The sequence below is a fragment of the Tenrec ecaudatus genome, chromosome 1, assembly GCF_050624435.1.
Source record: "Tenrec ecaudatus isolate mTenEca1 chromosome 1, mTenEca1.hap1, whole genome shotgun sequence".
Lineage (NCBI taxonomy): Eukaryota > Metazoa > Chordata > Mammalia > Afrosoricida > Tenrecidae > Tenrec > Tenrec ecaudatus.
Window position 1 is genome coordinate 190,380,277 of NC_134530.1, and position 23,170 is coordinate 190,403,446.

Below are 23,170 nucleotides of genomic sequence, written 5' to 3' on the forward strand. Positions count from 1 at the left end.
ACAAGGGAAGTCTGGTAGTTTTGTTAAACTGGAGCACCACAGAGTAGCCTGGGGTGGGCGGGGGAGGGGGACCATCAATCATTGCTTCCCCTAAGATTGAAATTCACCTTGTCTTCCTTTTGTGAAGTCTGAGATCCCAGGAAAGGATCATCCTTGCCTCAATGGTGGGGAGTTCATCCCTAGTCTTTGACAGCCAGAGAAAATCCTCAAGCCATGAATTGCAGGCGCTAAGGGTTAGCCGTCATCCTGGCCCATACTGAAGAGACGTGGGCAAGGGAAACAGGCAGGACTCTTTGACAGTATGCACTACAAACTGAAGATGCAAGAAGTGGATGCAATCCTATCCAACCCTCGTACTGAACTGGTACTACCCATCTGCCCAGCGATTGACACAGGTGAAAGAGGACCAGTTAGATTCCGACCAAATATTGCGATGAGCTACAAGGCATGCTGGAGTTTTCAAAACTGGAGCCAGATTCCTTTCCGGCACTTTCCAGCTCAGGTGGAAGGAAGATGGGACAAGTATGCCCTCATTAAGACTTTCAACAAACTTTTGGCAAGACTTCCCAGAGCTGATGGAGACCTTTGCATGGGTGGCTTCTGTTCTCTGGACAGAGTGGCAAGGCTTTATTGACTTTCCACTCGAGTTTTCTAATTTGACTTTCCAGTCTAACTCCACCAAAAAAGGGAAGAGAGTGGATGTTCCCAAGCTGAAGTGACCCTACCACTTCCCGTAGAATCGGTTCCTACTTTGGGGAATGTTCTGTGTGTCAGAGTGGAACTGTGCTCCATAGGGGTTTCCAAGGTGGGATTTTCAGAAGGAGAGCAGCCACCAGGCCTTTGTTCTGAGTCGCATCTGTTGTTCTGAGGTGCCTCCCAGTCGGTTCCTACTCCCCGTGACCCTCCCCGTCTGCTCCTAGGCAGCTTCTCAAGCGTTGTTGTAGGTCGAGCCCATCATTGCAGCCCCTGTGTCAGGGCATCTTCTCGAGAGTCTCGTTTTCTCCTGCTGCCCCTCTTCGTAGCCACACATGGCCTCTCCTGATAACACGGTCAAAGCCCGGGGCCGGGAACCTCACTATCCTCACTTCTAAGGTGCGTTCTGGCTGGACTTCTTCCAAGACAGTTCTGTTTGTTCTTTGTCAGTCTTTGGTACTTCGAATATTCTTCACCAGCACAATAATTCAAATGCATGGATTCTTCTTCCACTCTCACATGCATATGGGGCGACTGTAAATATTGGGACTTTGCTTAGGTGCACTTCAGTCCTCAACGTCACTTCCTTGCTTTTCAACACTTTATGGAGGTCTTGTTCAGCAGATTCACCCAGTACAAAGTGTTGTTTGATGTCTTGTCCGCTACCTCCATGAGCACTGATGGTGGATCCAGGAAAGAGGAAATCATTTACTTCGATCTTTTTTTCTGCGTATCCTGAGGTTACCCGTTGGTCCAGTTGTGGAATGGGCTCAAACGTTTTGGTTAGCAGTTGGCGGTGTTAACCACGGCACCACTCTCGGGAGTTGGGAGGGGCCTTGGGTGCTATCTAGTCAAGCCTCTTTATTAAACTCAGTTAATAAGGGAAGGGATTTGCCCAAGGATACTCAGCTTTGTAGAAGAAAAGGCACTTTTCTGCCCAGCACTTTTCCACCGAGAAATGGGGTCACTATTTGACTTCCATTAAGCATCCAGAAGCACCACACAGTCTATGAGGATCTTTATGAAGCATACTGAACACTTTAGGAGTCCTGGTGGGCTAGTGGGCTGAGTGTTGGGCTGCTAACTATAAGGCTGGCAGTTCAAACCCACCAGCCCCTGCTCGGTGGGTAAAAGAGGAAGCTCTCTGCTCCCATATAGTTATACAAGCTCAGAAACCAGCGGGAGGCATTTTGCTCTGTACAATGGGGTCACTTCATGGCACTGTGGCTTTCTTTGGCATTGAATATGTGGAGAGAGGAAGAGAGATGGGGGTGATGCATAACTCGGCATAAGAGATATGGGAGAGTTCAGAATCAGCTCACCTGATTTCAAATTCTGGTTTTGCCGCTTTCTAGCTGTGTGAACGTGAGCAGCATTCTTCTCTTGGTAAGCCGACAGCTTCTCCTCAGTAACACGATGATGTTGGTATTTGCTCATGGGCTACTTCTGTGAGTTAGAGGACACGGTAAACATAAACTGCCTACCCCACTGCCTAGAACCAGGCGTGTTGTTAGGATCAAGGATTTCTAGAATGGGTGCGTGGTAAGCATCCCCCTGATAGACAATGAAAAGCAGGTGGTTTGGGCCCACCCAGAGACACCTGGGGAATGGGGCTTCCAGAAGCCCCCAAGGGACAGTTCCCTGTACATGCGCCAGGATCAACTTGGTGATGACCATCGTCAACCAAATGGGCCCTGTCTCTCCATGTGAGATGGTGACGGCCCGTGGGGCAAGTGCACAGGGCTCACGGACACCTCTCTCTCTTGTCCTTTCCCAGTTCCGGGAGCCCGGGAGGAGCGGCCGGAGGGGGAGAGCGTGGCGAGAGAATGAAGACACCAACCGTGCAGGAGAAGCATGAGGTGGCAGTGTGGCACTCGGTCTAGAGGGCGTCGGCCGGCGGCCCCATGGGCAATCCTGCTGGCACTGGGCCTCCCCGGCTGGGTGCTGGCTGTCTCGGCCACTGCTGCCGCCTCGCTGCCGGAGCAGCATGCCTCCTCGGCCGGCCAGCCACCCCTGGACTGGCTGCTCACCGACCGGGGCCCCTTTCACCGTGCTCAGGAGTATGCGGACTTCATGGAGCGCTACCGCCAGGGCTTCACCACCAGGTACCGGATCTACAGGTGAGTGGACTCCCCCTGTGATGTCAGCTGGAAACGCCCTCCCTCAGACTCACCTGGCGGGGGAGCATCAGGCAGGAAACTCAGCGGACCATGTTGGTTTTTTTTTTTTTGCAAGCAAGAAGACAACACATACAAGCTGGAAAACCTGCTGCTGCCTCCTGGGGAACTTAGCAAAAGGGTTGCTATTTATAGGTTGTACTGCTGATAATTTGAGGACAAATCAGGCATCCTGGAGTCAGCGGGCGGCCCGGCTTGCTGCAGGAGGTCAGAGTCAAACGCTGGGGGCCTGGTTTTAACTAATGGGTTAGAGACTTGCATGAGTTGTAATTACTTAGACATGCAAATGGAGGGAGGGGGAAGTCTGCTGGAGAAGTCTGGGCCGCTCTGTCAGTCAGGGACAACCCTGCCTTCACATTTGGTGGTACCACACGTGACCTGGGCATGGAAAACCGCCCCCTCTTTCTGGGCATGCTCAGCATGGGAGCTGGCGAGATACCTGCCTGGTCCCGCTGAGCTGTGCTGGGATAGACAGGCCAGGTAGATATTTCTGATCCTGCCTGAATCCACATTTCTGAAACCGATGGCTCCTCCATGTCTGAGGGTTTGCATGAAGGCTTGCAAACCGCCGACACCCTTCTGCGATCTCCCTCATCATCTCTCTTTTTCACCGTGCTCAGTCTTGATACGAACCCTGGTACCGTTACATTTCATCTTCTCTCTCTCGTTTAAGATATTTATTTTCTAACAGCACATTAGTGTTTGTAATTCAAGAGAGAGAGTAACAGGGAACCTGAAAAGACACACAGAGACACAAAACCACAAAAATTACTTATTATTTCAGCATCTAGAGATTGCAGTTAATAGCATTTTGACACCCATATGGTTTCTAGTCATGTGAACATACAGGCATTTTTTTTTCTTAGACCTCTGACTCGACTTAACATTTTGTATGTCTTATGTAAATTAACAGATGTGTTTCCTCCAACAACATTACGTTGGGAGAACAGCTAGTCCCCCTACTTTACAGATAAGGACATTGAGAAGCTGAGCAAGTAACCAACCTGATGCAGGGAACAGCTGGTAAACACCAGGGCCCAAGTAGCTTCCAAGAAGTTACTCTGCATTCATAAAATATTGTTAAACTGATGTTTTAATTAAAATATTATAAAACATAGTTTTCCTTCCTGGAGAGCTTTCATTGTTTTTGTTTTGTCATGATGGAACCTGCTCTAAGTATCTCCCACTAGAAGATTCCTAAATGGCGAGAGAAGAGCCATTTAGAAAGCCCATTCCTTCTAGTTCATGTGGACACGGTTGCATGGTAAGATCAACTTTAGAGCTGACACCTCATGGGTGCAAAGGTGCAGAACACCCCACTCTTGCTCCTCTGGAATGGCCTGGCCAGCTCTCTTTTCAAGCTCCATCTCTTTTCAGCGTAAGTTGGGTCAGGGTGGGATTGCAATTTACATTTTCCACTTGGGCAGCTCTGGTCTTCACTATCCTCCATGACTTCAACAGAAATCCATATAACTTAACTGCAGGGGAGCGGGCCCAATGCAGGCTGGCAGTGGTTCAGTTGACACCTGGTTAGGTAGCTCAGATGAGAGAGCAGAGGAAGTATGCAGGAGAGGGTGAACTCAACTTCCAATAAATGCATGAGACTCTAGACCTAGGTACACCCAATTTTTATGACATAAATTCAGTGTGATCTTTCTCTCTATCAAGAAGTTCTTTCATTCCCTTACAAGCAAAAACAAAAATCAGAAAATCCACCCTAGAATGTGTTTAAGCTGTGAATCCCTCTGGTCTACTTAAAATGAGATTTAACTTAGCTCAGACTTTTCAGAAGCACAGTTATCACCACACAAATAATTTTTACCAAGTGTATTGGAAATGAAATGTCAGGCTGGGAGTCTCAGCATCACAATTCCACTCAAAGAGCTATAGGAAGTAGAGGGAAGAAGTCATCTGTTTCTTTCTCCCCTCAGTGGATTGTTCTAATCAAACTCTAGGCCAAAGCTGGGTAGCCTGGCAGCCACTGACAGCCTAGGCACTAGCTCCACGGGGAGTGTCTGCAATCGCTTCTGCACCATCAACTGTTCTATCAGTTGTTAATGGTTTTCTGATCATTTAATGTGACAAGCTCTTACGCTGGGCCATTTTGCTTCTCTGGGGTCAGTTATTGCACATGAACTTGTACTTGGGGAAACAGTAACCAGTCATTCTGACAGGAATACAACATTCTGATTCGTGACCCTTTCATGGGGGGAAGAGAAAATGGTTACACGCCACTGCTCAATGAGCATGCTGGGAATTTTGCCTTTAGTTATTAAGCAAAATGGTGGCTCTAAGGACCCCTTCTAGAGCCCCAGATTATCCCATTGGGAATCAACCTTTATTCTTCCCATTTTTACGTTCATGGCATATACCTTTGGTAAATCTGGGACCATAATTACTCTGACTTAAGTCAGTCAGAGAAAACTGATAAAAAAGAGTTTTGGTCTCAAGTTTTCTCCTTCTGTCCAGAAGAGTAGAGGAAGAAAAGGCTTATAGAGAATTTCAGAAATACTCTTGGGGGAGATAGTGAGGTCTGAAACAGAATTATTCTTTCACAAAACTTTGGATCCATAAAAATGTGATAGCATCCATGTGGACCTTCCCAATAAAAAAGGCAATGAACTGGGGCTGTGAGGTGTGTTAGTCCAGTTAGACTAGAGAAACAAAGCCAAGGACCCTCATGTGTGTTTAAGAGAGAGCTTTATATCCAAGAGCAATTGTATATTGAGAACATTCCAGCCCAGTCCAGATCAAGTTCGTAAGTCTGTCATTAATCCATATGTCCAATACTAGTCCATAAATTCCTCTTCAGACGCTCACAGCACATGCAATGATGCCAAATGCAGGAAGATCACGGGCCGGTGGGTGTGAAGTCTTGCTGATCCAGTGGGGTGGAAGCGTCTTAGAGCTAGCTCCCCCAGCTCTGACTGTGGCTCCTCTAGAAAAGGTGAAGCTTAGAGTGTTTGTGCCCCACCTCACAGGGGCAAGAGAGGAAGTTCCCAGAAGCCTCATGAGAAGGCCACGCCTACAAGGAAGCATCATCAGGCTGTAACTTAATTAACAGGCTAGACTTGACCCCTTCACTCTTAATATCCTCAAGTTGACATCTCATGTTATGTAAATACCACAGCAGGGGAATAGGGTTTCCAATAGAGATGCAATGTTTGGTGCAGGAATGTATGAAGCTGTCTCATCCACAAGGAAGGTGTGATTATTCCCTTCTAACTTTGTGAGCAGGTCCTAATGCCTCCAACAACAGGGCTCTCATAATAAACCCCATACCCCACCAAGTCCTATTTGGCCATCAGTTTGTGTTTTCCTTTTGCAGAGGTACTCTATAACGCCTACCAACTCCACCTTCTCTAGCCTGGAACTCAGAGTGTGGTTCTCTCTTCATGTAAGTTTATATTCATGTAAAGCACTGGGGCTTGAAGGTGCAGGCTCAGGAGCCAGCGGACCTGAATTCTAATTCTGGATCTGCAGTTTGCTAGCTGTGTAATGTTGTGGAAACTACTTTTCTTATCTATAGAGTGGGGAAAATGACAAACTCTTTCAAGTGAACTGGTTGTGTGAATTAAATGAGGTAATTGATGTGGGGCTACTTAAAAACATTACCCTTTAATATTAGGTTCACCCCCAATAAATATTAGTCAATGCAAGAATGGTAATGTGATGAGAGTTTTAGGATTTGTTTCTTGTGTGTGTGTGTGTGTGTGTGTGTGTGTGTGTTGTAATGTCCACTATGGGCTACTAACTACTTACCTTCTACTATCGAATCACTTCTACATGCTCCTTCTGAGGCTGTAAATCTTTACAAGAGCAGATAACCTTTTTCTCCAGCAGAATCGAAGGTGGGTTTGAACTACTGACCTTTGGGCTAGCAGCCCATCACTTGTGTGACAGTATTATACCACAAGTATTAGAAAGAAAACATATTCTGCTTTCTTGCTCACTTTTGTAGAGCACATGAACTCCATCACGTGATCCAGCTCTCTGTGAGGAGTGGAATTCAACTGAGAAGGATTGTTCCCCTCTGGGGCACACTCTTCCTGGCCTTGTGGGCTCCCAGAGGGACCAAGATGGTTCCCAGGACAGGGCACAATACTTACAGGCCAAGCTCTTGCCAACCCATCAGGCCAGTCCTTCAAATGCTACATAGTGTCGGGACTCCAGTCTTAGGGGTGAAACGAAGTCTCAGGAAAAGAGGAGCACCGTTAGCAAAAGAGATGCTATGCATGTTGTTCTTCACCACTGTGCTAGTCCAGGTAGACTAGAGAAACAAATCCATGGAAACTCATATGTCTATAAGAGATAGTTGTATATGAAGGGTAACTGTACATTCAGAAAGCATCCCAACTCAGTCCAGTCCAAGCCCGCAAGTCCAATTTTAGCCCATATTTCTGTAACCAATCTATAAAGTCCTCCTCAGACTCACAAAACACATGCAATGATGCTGAACGCAGGATGATCACAGGCCAGTGGGTAGAAAGTCTTGGGATCCAGTGGTGGTGTAAGCATCTGCCGCTGGCAGGGGTCTCCATGTGGCTTCTCCAGTTCCCAGGGCACGGGATCTATCAGCGTAGTGCCATGCGTCTTGTCAGTAGAACATCTCTCAGGGAATGAGCGCTGTCAGTAGAGAGTCTCCAAGGGAGTGAGCAGAGAGAGAAAGTGCCTCTCACCTCCACGGAGGAAACACAAGAGTTCCCAAAATTCTCAGGAGAAGACCATGCCCACACAGAGGCCTGCTGGGCTATGGCCCAATTGACAGACTAGACTCCACCCCTTCACTCTTAATCCTCTCAAGTCCCAAATTGACACCAGATTATGTAACTACCACAGCTACCACCGAGGTGACCTGACTTACGACAGCATGTGTACCATGGCCTTTGTAATTCACGGGTTACTCATTGGTTGATTTTCAGAAGTTGATAGCCAGACCCAGTTTTCTTCTAGCCTGTCTCAGTGTAGAAAGAAGTTCCACTGAAATTTATTCAGCACCATAATAGCACGAGGTCTCCACTGGCAGATGGCGGTGGCTGTTCATGGAGTGCCATGGCCTGGAATCAAACCCAGCTCGTCTGCAGGAAAGCAAGCCTTCTGCCATTGAACATCATAAGCTTTCTTAAACCGCCAGGTGAGCATAGGCATCTCACCCGCTTTCTGACACGTGACCTAGCTCCTTAGCATGTCCATTAGCCCTTTCAAGCCACGCTGCCAGCCACTCTCAGGCACCGTCTCATCAACGCACTTGGCGGCAGGAGCTAGAAAAGCAGAGATCGCTTCAGTTGCTTTTGTGATTCCCAATATCTTCCTCCCCGCCACACTCTACTGCACTGAGCAAGTCCTGTGACCAACCCGTCAAAGACATCCTGTGAGAGTGAAGGGACTAGTAGCATCCATGACAGTGACATACACATCTTCAAGGTTAGAGAGGTAGCCAGTCACCGCCAGAAATAGCATTCTGGGCTCCTGACTCGAAGCCTCCTGCTCATTACCCTAGACCACGCCACTTCCCTCTGACTGGTAAGTGCATCTTCATCATAGCACGCAACCTAATCAGGCACCTAAATTGCGCTGATGCAAATGTAAATATGGTTTCCCGAGACACTCTAGCGGCAATCTTCCATTCCCTCTTTGCTACAAATCAAAGTAATGAGCAGTCTGTTTCTTTCTCTCTCTCTTTTTAAAAAAAAAAATCTTTTTGTATTAAGGTTTTAATAGAGAGATAATCATGGGATTGGAAAAAAGCCAAGCCACTATGATGAAACACTTCAAACTCGGAAAGAAGAAATTAAGCCGAGGAGAGGAAGTTAGAAAGCATGCCGAACAATGAGCGCGGGGTGGCGGTGCGCAGGAAAGCAAGGTTAGGTGCACTGCAGAAAGAACGGTCCTCCTTATGAGCTCCGTCTCGAAGCCCAGACCCAAGCGAACCCACTGCCTTCACGTCATTTGTCACTCCGAGGCGCCCAGAGCGGCACTGTCCAGAGGGTGTCGGGGTCTGCAGGCTTGGTGGGAGCATGCTGCCCCAGCTTTCTCGCCTTTGAATCGCTGAGTTTTCAGCTCACAGCCAAGTGCTTAACCGCTGCGCCACCAGCGCTCCTGGATTCCCACTGATAGCTACCCCATTCCAGAAGTGATAAGCCTGAGGAATCATAAAAAGTCCTTTGGGAAGAAAGTTTTAACAAAGGACTATAACTAGACACCTTCATTGACAAAAGGGGCATCAGATTCTGATGAGTCTCTGGGCAAAATGACAAGTGTAGAGAACCAAAGTGGAACAAAGCTAACAGCGAAAGGGTGAAGCAGCGCTCCCAGGTAGACCATGCTGAGGCAAGAGCGTGTTTGGGTTAGGCCAGCCAGGCAAGCAGCACGGTGCCCGATTGCTGCGGGGAGGTGGGTAGTTAACGGGGAACACAATGGCTTCAGCAGGGACCAGGGCAATAACCCCAAGAAAGGAAACCACGTCTGCCATTCGTCAGAATGAAAAATCCGAGCTGACAATAGCTTCGATGGAGAGGAATGAGAAAAGGGAGGAGCCGTGCATTTGCTCCAGACTACTCCTAAAGCAGTCAGTAGGCCAGCAGCTCAGCATCACCTGAGAGTCTCTTCAAAATGCATCATCTCCAGTCCCTCCCCAGACCTACAGCAGAACCAGAACCTGCCTCTTCACTAGGTCCCCAGCTGAGTAGCGTGCACACTAAAGCTCGAGATGTACCGTACGTGATTATAGTAAGTGTTTGGGAGACGAGGAGGAGACCAAGAGCTCTATTCTCTCCTGAGGAGGAGAAATGGCTAATGGTACGTTAGCATCCCACACGCATCTGAGCGGAGGTGACGAGAAGATGTGCAGGAGATGGTAGGAATGAAATAAAGAGCAGTCACGGGAAGTTAAGTTTAGGAGTTATTAGTTCCAGGGCCCATGAACTCATGTGAATAGATACAGCAGCTGGGGATGGGGGAGCTGAAAAGCAGAAAAGGCTGCAGGGTCTAGAAGCAGCCTGGGTGCCCCTTGGGAGATGGAGAGGTGAGCAAGTGGAGAGCAGCTGCTGAGGCAATCACAGGAGGAACCCCACAGCTGATTTATCATCGGACCCCGGTTCTCCGACTCACAAATATGGATTTGGATAAACAGTGAACCCTGGGAGAGGCACCGGCTCCAATTCAGAGATCACAGTCCACGCAAATAAATGGCAACCAGAGGCAGCCTTAGTCAGCCGAGGCAAATCCCACTGATTCCCTGGGCGTTCCTTAGAGGTACTGAGGTGGGGGAAGCTAGCTGCGAGGCAAGAGGAAGGAAGCAGGAGTTCTGAAATGGATGGGCTTCGTGAGCAAGGAGGCCACCTCCTCTGCGCACATAGCCCATCACCTGAGTAAATCGCTTCCTCCCCTTTATTTTGATAACACAGGAGTTTGTGGAGACAGAAGGCGGGAGAAGAACGGTGCACAGACTGCACTGTGACTCAGATGAGATGTGCAATGATGGCCCTGTACTTATGGCACAGACACTCTCTCCTAGAGGAGATGGGTGAGGACACATAAAGGGGACAGAACACAATGTTTGTACGTTGTTTTAACCACGCTTTTACTCCCTCTCTCCCTCCCTCACTGTCATTGAGTTAAATCAATCCCAACTCACAGTGATCCAATAGACTAGGATAGAACTGCCCCTGTAGGTTTCCAAGACCGTAACCTTTTACTAGCGCAGAGAGCCAGCTTTTTATCTAGCTGAGGAGCTGGTGGTTTCGAACTGCTGCCCTTGTGATGAGCATCCCATTAAGTAACCACTACACTACCAGGGCTCCTGGAATTAAGCCTTCAATGCTGGCTAAATACACCAAAACAGCAAAAACAAATGATAACCTTTGAGTCAATGCAACTTCTGATGACTCCAGGTGTTTCAGACGGAACTGCTGCGTGCTTGTTTGTTGTGGTTGTTGCACGTTTTTATGGAAGACTGCCAGGCCTTTCTCAGATGGTGTCCCTCAGAGTGGGTTTGAAGTGTCAACCTTTAGATCAGTAGCAAAACACAAAAATGTGCCACCCAGAGACTTGTGAAAAAGCATACAGCTGACATATAAATGCCTAATGTAGAGTGTAGGATCAGCGTATGACATTTCAGACCTTCCCCCAAGGGATCCCATTCCGATGGTGTCTGGATGAAGAGCCCACCAGCAAGGCCACTGGAAAAGCCTTGTGTTACACCTTCTAGTGTAACTCTCATGTAGACGCTCTACCTCTGTCTCTGATGCATGCACACAGTGTGACACACCTGTATAAGCGTCTGTTCTGTAGGAAGAGTTGCCTGTGAACGTCCTCCGGAGCAGAAAGACACAGCATATATACAAACCCTCGAGGCAGCCCACTGATCTTGAACGAGCTCCATTCCTGTCATTAATTGGGCTTTGTTGCTCTTGTTAGGGGCTAGCAAGTCTGTCTCCATGGTCACATAATGACTTTCTGCTAAATAGCATGGACACTATCCAGTCCTACACCGTCCTCACAACTGTTCCTGTGCTTCAGCCCACTGCTGAAGCCCCAGCATCAATCCTTCCCCTCGAGGACTTCCTCTCCTTTGCTGTCCCTCAACTTTACCAAACGTGATGTCCTTCTCCAGTAACTGGCCTCTCCTACAACATGTCCAAAGTATGTAAAATGAAGTCCTATCATCCTTGTCTCTAAGGCGCACGCTGGCTTGACTTCTTCCAAGACATATCAGTGTGTCTTTTCAGTAGTCTTGGTACTTTCAGTATTCTTCTTCAATGCTGAAATTCAATGCATCAATTTTCAGTCTTCATGGTTCAATGTCCACCTTTCCCATGCATATAAGGCAATTGAAAATACCATAGCTTCGGTCAGGTGTTCCTTAGTCCTCACATTAAACTTCTTGATTCTCAATGCTTTAAAGAGGTCTTGAGCAGTAGATCTACCTAATGCAACGGGTCTTTTGATGTCTAGGCTGCTGCCTCTATGAGCATTGACTGTGGATCCCAGCAAGACAAAACCCTTGACAACTTCAACCTTTTCTCCATTTATCATGATGTTCCTACTTGGTCCAGTTGTGAGGATCTTAGCCTTCGTTACACCGAGTCTTGATCCATACTGAAAGTTGCAGTCCTTGCTCATCAGCAAGTGCTTCAAGTCCTCCTTGCTTTCAGCAAACAAAGGTGTGTCATTGGTATATCTCAGCTTTTTGATAAGCCTTGCCCCATTACTGAAGCCACGTTCTTCTTCGTATAATCCAGTTTTTCTGATGACTTGCTCAGCATACAGACTGAATAAGTACAGTGTGAGGATACAACCCTGACGCACACCTTTCCTCATTTTAAGCCAAGAAGCTTGCCTTTGTTCCCTTACCACAACTGCCTCATGGCTCTCCATCGTTAGTGACGATCCACAGAGTCGAGTGCCTTGGCATAATCAATAAAACATTAAGTAAGCATCGTACTGATATCTGCATTCAGTCAAGATACATCTGACATCAGCAATGCTATCTCCTGTTTCACAGCCTCTTCTGAAACCGGCCTGCATCTCTGGCTGCTCCTTGTCACTGTACTCCTGTAATCGTTGTTGGATGATCTTCAGTAAAATCTTACTGGCATATGATACCATTGATATTTTCTATAATTTGAGTTCTGTCGGGTCACCTTTCTCTGGAATGGGTACAAATATGGATATCTTGTAGTCAGTTGGCCATGTAGCTGTCTTCCAAGTCTCCCGACAATAATGAGTCAGTGCTTCCAGTGCTTCATAAGCTTGTCGAAATAGTTCATTTCAATTCTGGAGCCTTGTCTTTTTGCTAATGCTTTCAGTTCAGTTTGAACTTCATCCTCCAGCACCATTGGGTCTTGTTCATATGCTACCTCCTGAAATGGTGGGACATTGAGTAGTGTATTTTTTACTGTGTGACTCTGCATATTCTTTCCATCTTCTTTGCATGCTTCCTGCGGGATTCAATATTTTCCCATAGACTCTTTCAAGATTGCAATACGAGGCTTAAAATTTTTTCTTCATTTTTTTTCAGTTTAAGATATGCTGAGCGTGTTCTTTTCTTTTGATTTTTCAAATTCTAGTTCTTTGCACATTTCATTATAATATTTTATTTTGTCTTCTGGAGCTGCCTTTTGAAATTTTCTATTCAGCTCTTTGACTTCATCATTTCTTCCATTTGCTTTAGCTCTCTATGTGCGGGAAGATACCGCCTATCGCAGATGACATTGTACTTCAGGATGGATTTTGGAGTGTCCTTTATGACAATGAATGCCATGTCAGTCATCCCTCTTAATTGTGTTTTACCTGGCATCGTAGCTCATAGAAATTTCTAATTCAAAATGACCTCTATCAGTCCATTTCAGCTCCTAGTGCCTAGGATTTCTGTCTTTGTGTATTCCATTTCATTTTTGAAAACTTTCAATTTTCCTAGATTCATACTTTGCACACTTCGTGTTCTGATCATTAGCAGTTTTTTGTAGTTGTTTCTCCTCACCTTGAGTCATGCTCCCCTGAGCAAATGATGACCCTGAGGGCTCCACTCCTTTACCTGTCTTTACCTGACTCTTATCACCATCAGCCCCTGAAACTTCAGTTCCTTCTCGGGCACACGTTGAGGACCCTCGGGTCTGAGGGGCCCATCCTCTGGTACTATCGCTGACACTGTTGTGCTTCCATTTGATTGGTAGGCCTTCAGTATCTGACAACGTTTCCAAGATGAATGCATTCGGGTGTCAGCTGCTTCTTCTACTGAATTGGGGAGTGGAATCGTTCTCCGTTGTCTGTTCTGAGTCTGGAAGCTCTCTTGAAACATGCTCACTTTGGGCAACCCTGCTGGCATTAGAAATACCAATGGCCTAGCTTCCAGGATCACAGCAACACACAAGCCACCACAGTACCATAAATGTGGGTGAAGGGAGACGTCAGACAGTGCAAGATATGACAAAACAATAATTTATAAATTATCAAGGGTTCACCAGGGAGGGGAGAGTGGGGAGGGAGGGGAAAATGAGGAGCTGATGTCAGGGGCTTAGGTGAAGAGCAAATGTTTTGAGAATGATGAGGGCAATGAATGTACAAATATGCTTTACACAATAGATGTCTGTATGGATTGTGATAAGAGTTGTAAGAGCCCCTAATAAAATGATTTTAAAAAAACTTGACAGACAAGTGATTGAGTGGACTTCGTAGGTAAGTGGAATAGGTGCCTATAGATCTTATTCGGCTTTAGTTGGTACATTTAGAAGGTGTCCTCGTGGTTTAGTGGTTATTCTTGACTGTGAACAGTTTGAAACCCGCAGCCAGTCCACAGGAGCAAGACCGGATTTTGGATTCCTGAGAAGAGTTACAAGCTTGGCAACTCCTGGGGGCAGTTCTGCCCTGTCCTCCGGGTCTTTACTGCCTTCACTCGATGGCAGTCAGGGTTTTTGTTTTGTTTTTAGTGTCTAGGTTCCCAAACTAATTTGATCTAAACTGCCCTACCCCAGCCCCACCCCACCCCCCACACACACTTTTTAGGAAAAAAATCCCAGTGCCCCATTTGCAATTAAAAGCTTTTGCACAATAGCTCATATCAAACATGAAGTGTGGGCATTGAATTTTGCAGCCCCCCCTAGATCATTTCAGATCCACCCCCCCAAAGGCAGTATCTCCCACTTTGGAAAGCACTGGTTAGTGCAACAAAAGGCTCAAAGCCTTTTCAATAACTTAAAATGCACGTGTAAGTGAAGGTGATTGTGATGAATTTGTTATGACTAGGGGTGGATTCAATCATTTCAAAATTTGAGTGAATTTATATAACCTCAAAGGGAACGTAGGAGTTGTCCATAAGTCCAATGTTTGTACCCTAGGGATTGCTTGTAATTCAAAGCTTCAGGGGAATCCTATTCGTTCAATTAATAACTTTGAGGGTCAACTCTGTGATTTCTGTTGGACTACACCTGAACAAACAAGGTGACACAGTTCTCCCACTGATAAGGCACACACATCAGAGCATTGGAGAAAGTCCGAGGACACAGTAAGCATGGTAAATACAGGCTTACTTGGGCTTCTGTTCTAAGCTGAAGTGAACCGTTTCAAGTTGTTCACCCCAGTTTCACAAGTTTGTTTGGTTGGGTTTGTTTGAAGCACATCAAAGATGTGGGAAAAGTTGCCTTGATGGTTACCCAAAGGTCAGCAGTTTGAACCCACCAGCTGCTTTCCAGGAGAAAGATGCTGCTCCCTCCTCCTGTAAGCAACTGCCTCTGGAACAGTTGGATCTGCCCTTTGTCGTTGCTGTGAGTCAGAATTGCCCTGGTGCAGCGGGCAGGGGTGATGTGATGAAGGGACCCTAAGGAGGCAGCGGGCTGAGTGTTGGCCTGCTAACCACGAAGCTGGCGCCTCAGTCGCAGCAGTGCTCTGTAGGAGAGAGGTGGGGCAGCGGCTCTTGTAGAGATTGCCCCTCAGAAACCCTGCAGGGCAGTCTGGCTCTCTCGTCAGAGTCCATGTGAAGACGGTGAGTGTGGTTTGGATTTTGATGTGGGGAACCCCGTGTGAACTGTTTACTACTGATTAGTAAGTAAGGATAGGTAAGTTCATGTTTACCATGCTTATGAGTTAATCTGTCCCTGGAGAAAAGGCTGTTACTCTGCAGGGAATTGTCAAGGAATGCTGCACTAAAGAGATGATGTCTGTATAAAACTTCGATGGATGAATCGAAACGCACCAGGTGAAGAGTTTGGAGCACGGTGCTGGAAACAAGGGACTCGCATGGCCCAGGGCATGAGAGCGCCAGATGTGGCCTGGGAACTGAGCCATCAGTGCTGTGTGTCCAAGGTGGATGCCACAAAGTGAAGCTCCGTGTTGTCTCCTCCCACTGCCCCCATGGTGCTTTTGTTGTCATGGCCTGCCCTTCCAAAATTCCCAAAGTGTCTCAGACATGGATTCCTTGTAGGATATGATTTCAAAAAGCTCCACTGTTGAGAGACATGGCATTTTCCCGCATCGGGGGAGGCAAAGCCTGATGTCAAAGTAGCTGCACATGTGGAGAGAGTCGGACCAAAGGCAAGTCTTTCCATTTCTACCTTGCACAAATAGAGTATGGGGTACTGAATTTTAAAGGGATTTCAGCCACACAATAGGTAAGGTACAGATCCAGTACTCAACCCACAAAATAGGGCATTTCTCCAATAAATGATTATGATGGAGTCAAATCATCTGAGGCTGGAATCCTGGATGATCAGAGAGAAATGATTGAAAGGTCCTTTACCTCCAATTGTAATCATCTGTACTCTTTGCCCCCCCTCCTCTTTGACTTTCTCACCTAGTGAGAGGTCTTAAGCAGTGCCTTAAGACCCAGAAAGGACCCTGCTTTCACAGACAGCTCAATATCACTTATGCCTCAAAAATTGGATTCAGAATGTCTTACGCTGAGTTCTCTAGAGAAGCAAAACCAATGAGGTGCGCATATACAAACACACACATATACATAGAAATTTGTCTCAAGAAAATGGCTCCAACAGTTGTAGAGGCTGATAAGTTCCAAGTCCATGAGCCAGATGTCAGGCTGGAGACTTCTCCTGACTCACATTGTTGCAAGGGTCAACAAACCCAAGATCAGAACATCATACAGCAGGCTACTGACATCAAAGGCAAATAAACCCAAGATCAGTAGATACTATGGCAAACTGCTGACTCACGGGCTGCAAAGGCCAGAGACGCCCGGGATTGGCAGACAATATGGCAGACTTCTGGCTCATGTTCAAAGAACTGTAGCTCAGATGATGATGAACTAGATGCAAGACCCAGATCAAGTAAAAGCAGGAGAGTTTTCTTCTAAAGTTCACATTTATTGAAAACACCCTGAAGACACACCATTCCAATTGGTTGACTGCTCGTGCCCATCTCCTCATGGAAGTGCTATTATGGTAGGACTCATCATGGGGGAATGATTCCAGCATAAGTTACAACCGCCTTTGACTAATGATCCAGCTAAGTTGACGCACAGTCTTAGCCTGCACAGAGAGCAAGCTCATTGCATCAGGCATTGGCTCACCCGGTCCACTCAGCAGGGCTTCTGGAGCATCTCCCTTGGTGTGTGGCATTATCCTAGGAGCCGTAACCAAAAACAATGCAATCCCTTCCGCAGAGTCCGCTCTGTCTCCTTGGTTACCACGGGTGCTACCGAGTAGAGTTTCTTTAGAGGATTTTCTTGTCTGTATTCTTTGTGGAATCAAATTGCCGGCCTTTCTTTTAGAGGCGCTGCTTGAGCGGTAGCCTTGAACCACCACCCTTTAGGTGAGTACTTGAACGAAAACCACTTGTGTTGCCCAAGGCCTCCTCTTCTGGGCGCTCTGGCAGGATACAAACTACAGAGAAGAACGGATTCTGTGATCTCCAGACGTCCAGCCGTCCAGTTTGAGTGACAGCAAGTGCCCAGGAAAGCACTGGAACTCGGCATCTCAAAGTGCCGAGAAGACACGAGTTCTCAGTGACTGGTGGGCAGATACCCACCAGAAAGAATTCTCAGGATTTCAGTGTTACACAACGCCACCCTGGCCCCGATTGTGCCCATGCCTGTCTTAGCCACTCTGGCTTGAGGTAGCATTGCAAACATGGGCTGTGATGGAGACAAAATGTGAAAATAAAAATGTACATGTGATGAAAAGAGGATCCAACACAGCCGAGGGGAGAAGGCAAGATCAGTTTTGTTTTCAGGTAAGATTTAGTAGAGAGATCTTGAGGTAGTCAGGCAAAGGAAAAGAGGATTAATTTTTGCTTCAAGAAATAATTAATTTTATTCATGAATGAATTGCTACTGAGACTCGAGTATCTGTAAAAAGGACTGAGGTATGCTTCATCTAGACATTGTCAACTCACAGCTACAAGCAGAGGAATACTGGCTTGTCATATGATTTTTTTTTCTTGCCAAGAGAATAACTTTTTATGGATCAGGGATTCTGTCTTCTCTCTCTCTTGAATTCAATCTCTGCTACACATATCCCACAAGATAATTAATTCAGTCCACGGGCCTTAGGACAGTGAGGGCCACATGGTGGAAGTTTGCTCACTAAGGATACCTTTATGGACCATTGGTACGTGTGAGCCATGCAGCCAGTTCTGGGACTCAGCTGTGCATCAGACTTTGCCCGATCCTGGGATCCTTGGGCCCCTCTCCTCTCAAGGATGACTCACAGCAGCACGCGATGGCACCCTCCGCAGGTCTGTGCAGAGGTGCAGAATGCTGTGGTGAGAGGAGAATGGCTCCCATGCCATCCACTCGTCTTCTTCCCCCGGGCTAAGTCTGCACACACGAGATGAAGGAGAAAGGAGCACATGCATTTTTATCAAGTGGGGTTGGAGATGAAGGTTCAGGCCTAAGCCTGAAAGAAGAATTCCAATACTCCCAATCCTACCCTACCTCAAATTAAAGACAATGCAATCCTGTTTGCCCATCTGACTGCTTTACCTCTGCCCATGGAGTCAGTTGTGGGAAGGAGGAAGGGATGGGACAGTGTGTGTGCATTGAGTGCATGTATGGCCAAGAGGCAGCAGGAGTCAAACCAATGTGTTTGTGAGTGCTGGGATCTTAATTCATTGACTTGAAACCTGGCCCGAATGGCAGCCGGTGCACCTTCATCTCTCCGATGATTCACTCAGGGGGAAAGAGTGAGAAATAAAAGGTAGCAGATGGTTCTGAGCGGGCAAAAGAGATGGGCAAAAGATTCCCTTTATACTAAGAAATATTACTGCCATTTCTAACAACAAGAATGTACACTGGGCACTTACAGGCACAATGTCCTGTTACGTGCTAATGATTAATATGGAATCCCCGAGTGGTGCAAACAGTTAAGCACTCAACTACTTGCTGAAAGATTAGTGACGTGAAACCACCAGAGCACCCCCCCCCCCCCCCAGGGCGACAGGCCCAACGACCTGCTTCTGAAGGGTCGCAGCCTGGAGACCTGATGGACAGCTTCTCTCTGCATGCGTGCATTCCCTCCGAGTTCAAATCGACTCAACGGCAACCATCCACAACTTCAACTGACATTCATGAATCCAATTCATTCTTCTCAGCCCCTTGCAAGGGGTGTGCTCTTTGCACACTCCTCTTAGGGGTGAGAACCCTGCATTTTCGAGGGATTTAAGTCACACAACTGGTAAGCTGCAGAAGCAGCATTCACTCAGAGAGTAGGGGATCTGGCCATTGAGGGCTTCTTACTGAGTTGAGTGCATGATCTGTACATGGAATATAGAACGTGCCGAGGAAACTGGTGCTTCCCTGGCTAAGTGCTGGGGCTTCTTGCCTCTAAGGTTCTTCCTTTCTGCATTTTCTGGGCAGCAGAACTTTGGGCCGTAAGAGACTGGGGGGCGGCTCACCCCACTCCTCGAGCCTGAAGTTCTCTGTTGTCACCATGGTTCTTTATCTGTCCGTGGGCTACTGTGGGTTCTTTATCTACCCGTGTAGGAGGGAGCCGTCGGTGAATCAGAAGATCACAAAAAAAAATACCTTCCTGAAACAATTTACCTGCAGAAAATTCTGTATCTACCAGCTTGACGTTCTGGGTTGTTTCTACAAGGGTGGAGTATAAATGGGATGTTTACAGCAACTACAGCAAAGACGCTTAATGCCGTTTCAGAAATGCAGAGTCTTATTTTTTGTCTGTCAGCGGCATATAAGAATTCAGTGTTAAGTAAATTCTTACTTCTGACTTTAGAATCAGATAACTGTTGATCTATGTTGTTAGTTGGTGAAAAGTCAGTTCCAACCCAGAGTGGCCAATTCAAAGCATAACCTACTGCTCAAGCCTGTGCCGTCCTCTCAGCCATTTCTGTATTGGAACCCACTGTTTGTACCTATGTCTCTGTCTAACCATCCAATTACCAAGCACACTGTCCTTCTCCAGAGACTTGTTCTTCCTCATAACATGGTCGAAGTATTAAGGATGAAACCTCGTGAGTTTTGCCTTCGCAGGGGCATCCTGACTCTACTCCTTCCGAGGCAGATTTGATGGTTCTTCTGACTATCCATGCTGTGTCCAATATTTTTCACTCACACCGTAATTCAGATGCATCTGTTCTTTTTCTACCTTGAGTCAGGTGCACCTTAGTCTTCAAAGTGACATCTTGGCTTTTGAACACTTTACAGAGATCTTTCGCAGCAGATCTTCCCAACATGGTCTGATTGCTTGACTGTTTCCATGAGTATTGATTGTGGACCCAAGTAAAATAGAATCCTTGAAAGCTTTAAACTTCTCTCCATTTATAATGATGCTATTTAGTACTCAGATTGTGGAGATTTTTGTCTTCTTTGTGCTCAAATGTGTTCCATACAAAAGGCTCTGACCTTCGATCTTCTTCAATAAGTGTTCGAGTTTACACTTCTTCCTTCAATCCTACCAGTTCTGAATCACTTGCTACTTCCTGGAATGGTTGCGTGTCCGCCCTAGCCCCCAAATTCTTTTTTTGATACAGTGACTCTGTTTTTCTTCCATCTTCTTTTGCTACTCCCTTCGTCGTTCAACATTTTGCCTACAGATACTTCCATGTGGCAGCTTGAGTCTTGACCTTTACTTTAGTTCTTGGAGCTTGAAAATTGCCGAGAATTTCTCGCTTTGAGTTTTCTAACTGCAGGTCTTTGCACACGACATCATAATACTTTATAATCCTCATCTGGGTCTTTTCTAGCTGTCCTTTGACCTTTTCTGCTCAGTTCTGTGATTTCTTCCAGTTGGCTTAGCTTTTCTACATGCAAGAGTAAGTTTTAGAGTCTCTTCTGATATCCACTTGTGTCTTTTCTTTCTTTCCTATATTTTGAATGACCTTTTGCTTTCGTCATAAAAGATGTTCCTGATGCCTGCTCTTCAGTCATTCGTGTTCAACGTGTCAGAATGTTCTTGAGATAGTCTTCAAATCCAGGTGGGATGTATTCCAGGTCATACTTCAGTTCTTAGGCACTTGTTTTAATTTGCTTCCGTTTCACCTTGAACTTAAATATGAGCACTTGATGATCTGTTCCACAGCTGGTCCCTGGCCTTGTATTGACTGATAATACCTACATTTTCCATTGTCTCTTTTCACAAAAGTGATCATTTTTATTCTTGGTTTTTCCGTTTGGTAACTTTTACTTGTATAGTCACCATTCATGTTGCTTCAAAAGATATGAATAGGTTACTGGTGATGCAAAATTCCACCATGGGATTGCTGGTGTCGTTTCTGTCACCAAGGCCACATTTCAAAACAAAACAAAACAAATCATCCGTTTTGGTTTTAAAGTTTCATTTTTTAGTCATCAAATAGTTACCAATGCACCCTGATTGTATATTTGATCAATTTCATACTGAAGAATTTAGTATTTTTTGCAATAGTGGTTGGTGTACAAATTTAAATAATAGTCACATTAATTGATCTTCCTTAGGGCCCTATGGAAATTGTCAGAATGATGCATCAATATAGATTATTAAATATTCTTTTTGACGCTGAATACAACACAATTCTTCAATTTGTCATTTTTGATATAATGAACCATATAATTATCCAATTGAAAATGGCCAATACGTTTGTTAATGCCTATATATATCTTTATTCATTTCATTTAACTTTTGACAACTTCCATTATTCCTAGATTCATATGAAATACATGCACCTGTAATTCTCTGTGACTCTTTCTGTTTTTGTTCATTTTGAGCTGCGCCATGGCACAGGAGTGAATGCAGACCCTTTCACCTTTACTCTATGCACGCCATTAGGGTCACGTCCGCATCCAGGAGACAGCTCTTCCCAGCCAGGGTTCACCTTCCCCAGCCAGGGTTCACCCAGCTCTTCCCCAGCCAGGGTTCATCCCACCCTGAGCGGTTCACCTTCCAGCACTACGTCAGACAATGTCCCACTGCCATCCATAAAGTTTTCATTAGCCAAGAATTTTAGAAGTAGATCGAGAGGCCCTCCTTCTGTCTGGCTTACTCTGGCTGGAAGCTCTACGGATTGCTGCTCACTGTGGGTGACATGCTAGTATTTGAAACACTGGCGCTACAGCTTCCAGCATCACAGCAACGCTCAAGCTGTCACAGGATGACAAACTGACAGACAAGTGGTAGACTGATCTATAAACACACATATCTGGTTGGAAGAGAAGCCTTTGGTGCTGAAAAACACTTCTGCTTATGGGCTAGTTTGTAAATGTGGTCTTTCTTATAGTGACAACATTGGTATATGTGCTGTGATCCTGCCGCTTACCCTTGGCACCCACAGATAACTATAGAGGGAACATAAGGAACGGGAAAGGCCGAGTAGCCGTGACTTCAGAATAAGTCTTAGGGGCTGAGGGCACAGATTATTTCTGTTTTACCCAGACTGGAGGAAGATGAATGAGTACACGTGGATGTCCTGCTCTCTCCACCCCTTTAGTGCTCCTTGAGCCTGCTACCCTGCCAGATTCTCCCCTGCCCTCTCCCCAACAAACAAGGTCAGGAAGTCTACAGGAGTCAGTGAGCAAGAGGTGTCCCTGGCCAGGTAGGAGGCCCTGCTGGGAGAAAAAATGAGCTGGCCAGAACCAGTGCTGCAATACACCCTTTGCTACAATTACATTTTCCTTGTGAGCCAGGAGAGCCTGTGCCTTCTCTGGGGACATGCTGGTGACGGAGGAGGGACAGGAAGGAAGACTCTTTGGGGAGTGAGTCCTGAATCCACAGAGGCATGTAAACATCGAATGATCCCTCGACATGGGCTACAAGTTGGTTTACTAGTAACAGAGATAAACTTTAGCAGGTTGAATCAGCTTCTTGTTCAGTGGGTCCTGTATTGTGTTCTAAGTTTAAAGTTGAATAATTGAAGATCATTGAGTATTGATCTGGTTTACCTAGGCATTCAAGCTCAAGTGAGACTCGGCACAAGGATGTGAATGTAGAACTGGTTAGTGTATTTTTGTCTGTGCTCTGTATTAAGCAGGGCTCTGTTTTGGGGTGCCTGCCCACCACAAGCAAGCCAGCGATTAGAAGTGCGCACCATAGAGCAGAGGTCTTAATGATTGGACAAAAGACCAGAGCTGCAAGTGTCCGGGTGCAAGAAAGCCTAACAACATGTGAGTGGCAGATCAGAGCTGAGTCATGCCAGAGTCCATAAATTGGAAGAAAACTTTAAAATCATCTGTTTTTCACCCAATGCCACTACTCTAAAAATCCCCACGCAGGTGGTCAGCCAGACTTGGCTTAAACAATTCCTCTCATGAGGTGCTCACTGGCACCAATCTCCACTGAATAGCCTCAAATGTTCTAAAGATCTTTCTGAAATTGAATCAGAGTCATTCTTGCCATAACTTCCACTTTCTAGTCCTGGCT

General features: G+C 46.3%; 1 protein-coding gene across 1 annotated transcript in view; it reads left to right on the plus strand.

The window, feature by feature from the left end:
• The first annotated feature begins 2,547 nt into the window (after positions 1 to 2,547).
• The window catches only part of BRINP2 (BMP/retinoic acid inducible neural specific 2), a 63,934-nt gene continuing 43,311 nt past the window's right edge, over positions 2,548 to 23,170 (plus strand). The window contains exon 1 of the mRNA XM_075540488.1: positions 2,548 to 2,813. Within this exon, the coding sequence (XP_075396603.1) occupies positions 2,548 to 2,813 (266 nt within the window). The remainder of the gene's footprint in view (positions 2,814 to 23,170) is intronic.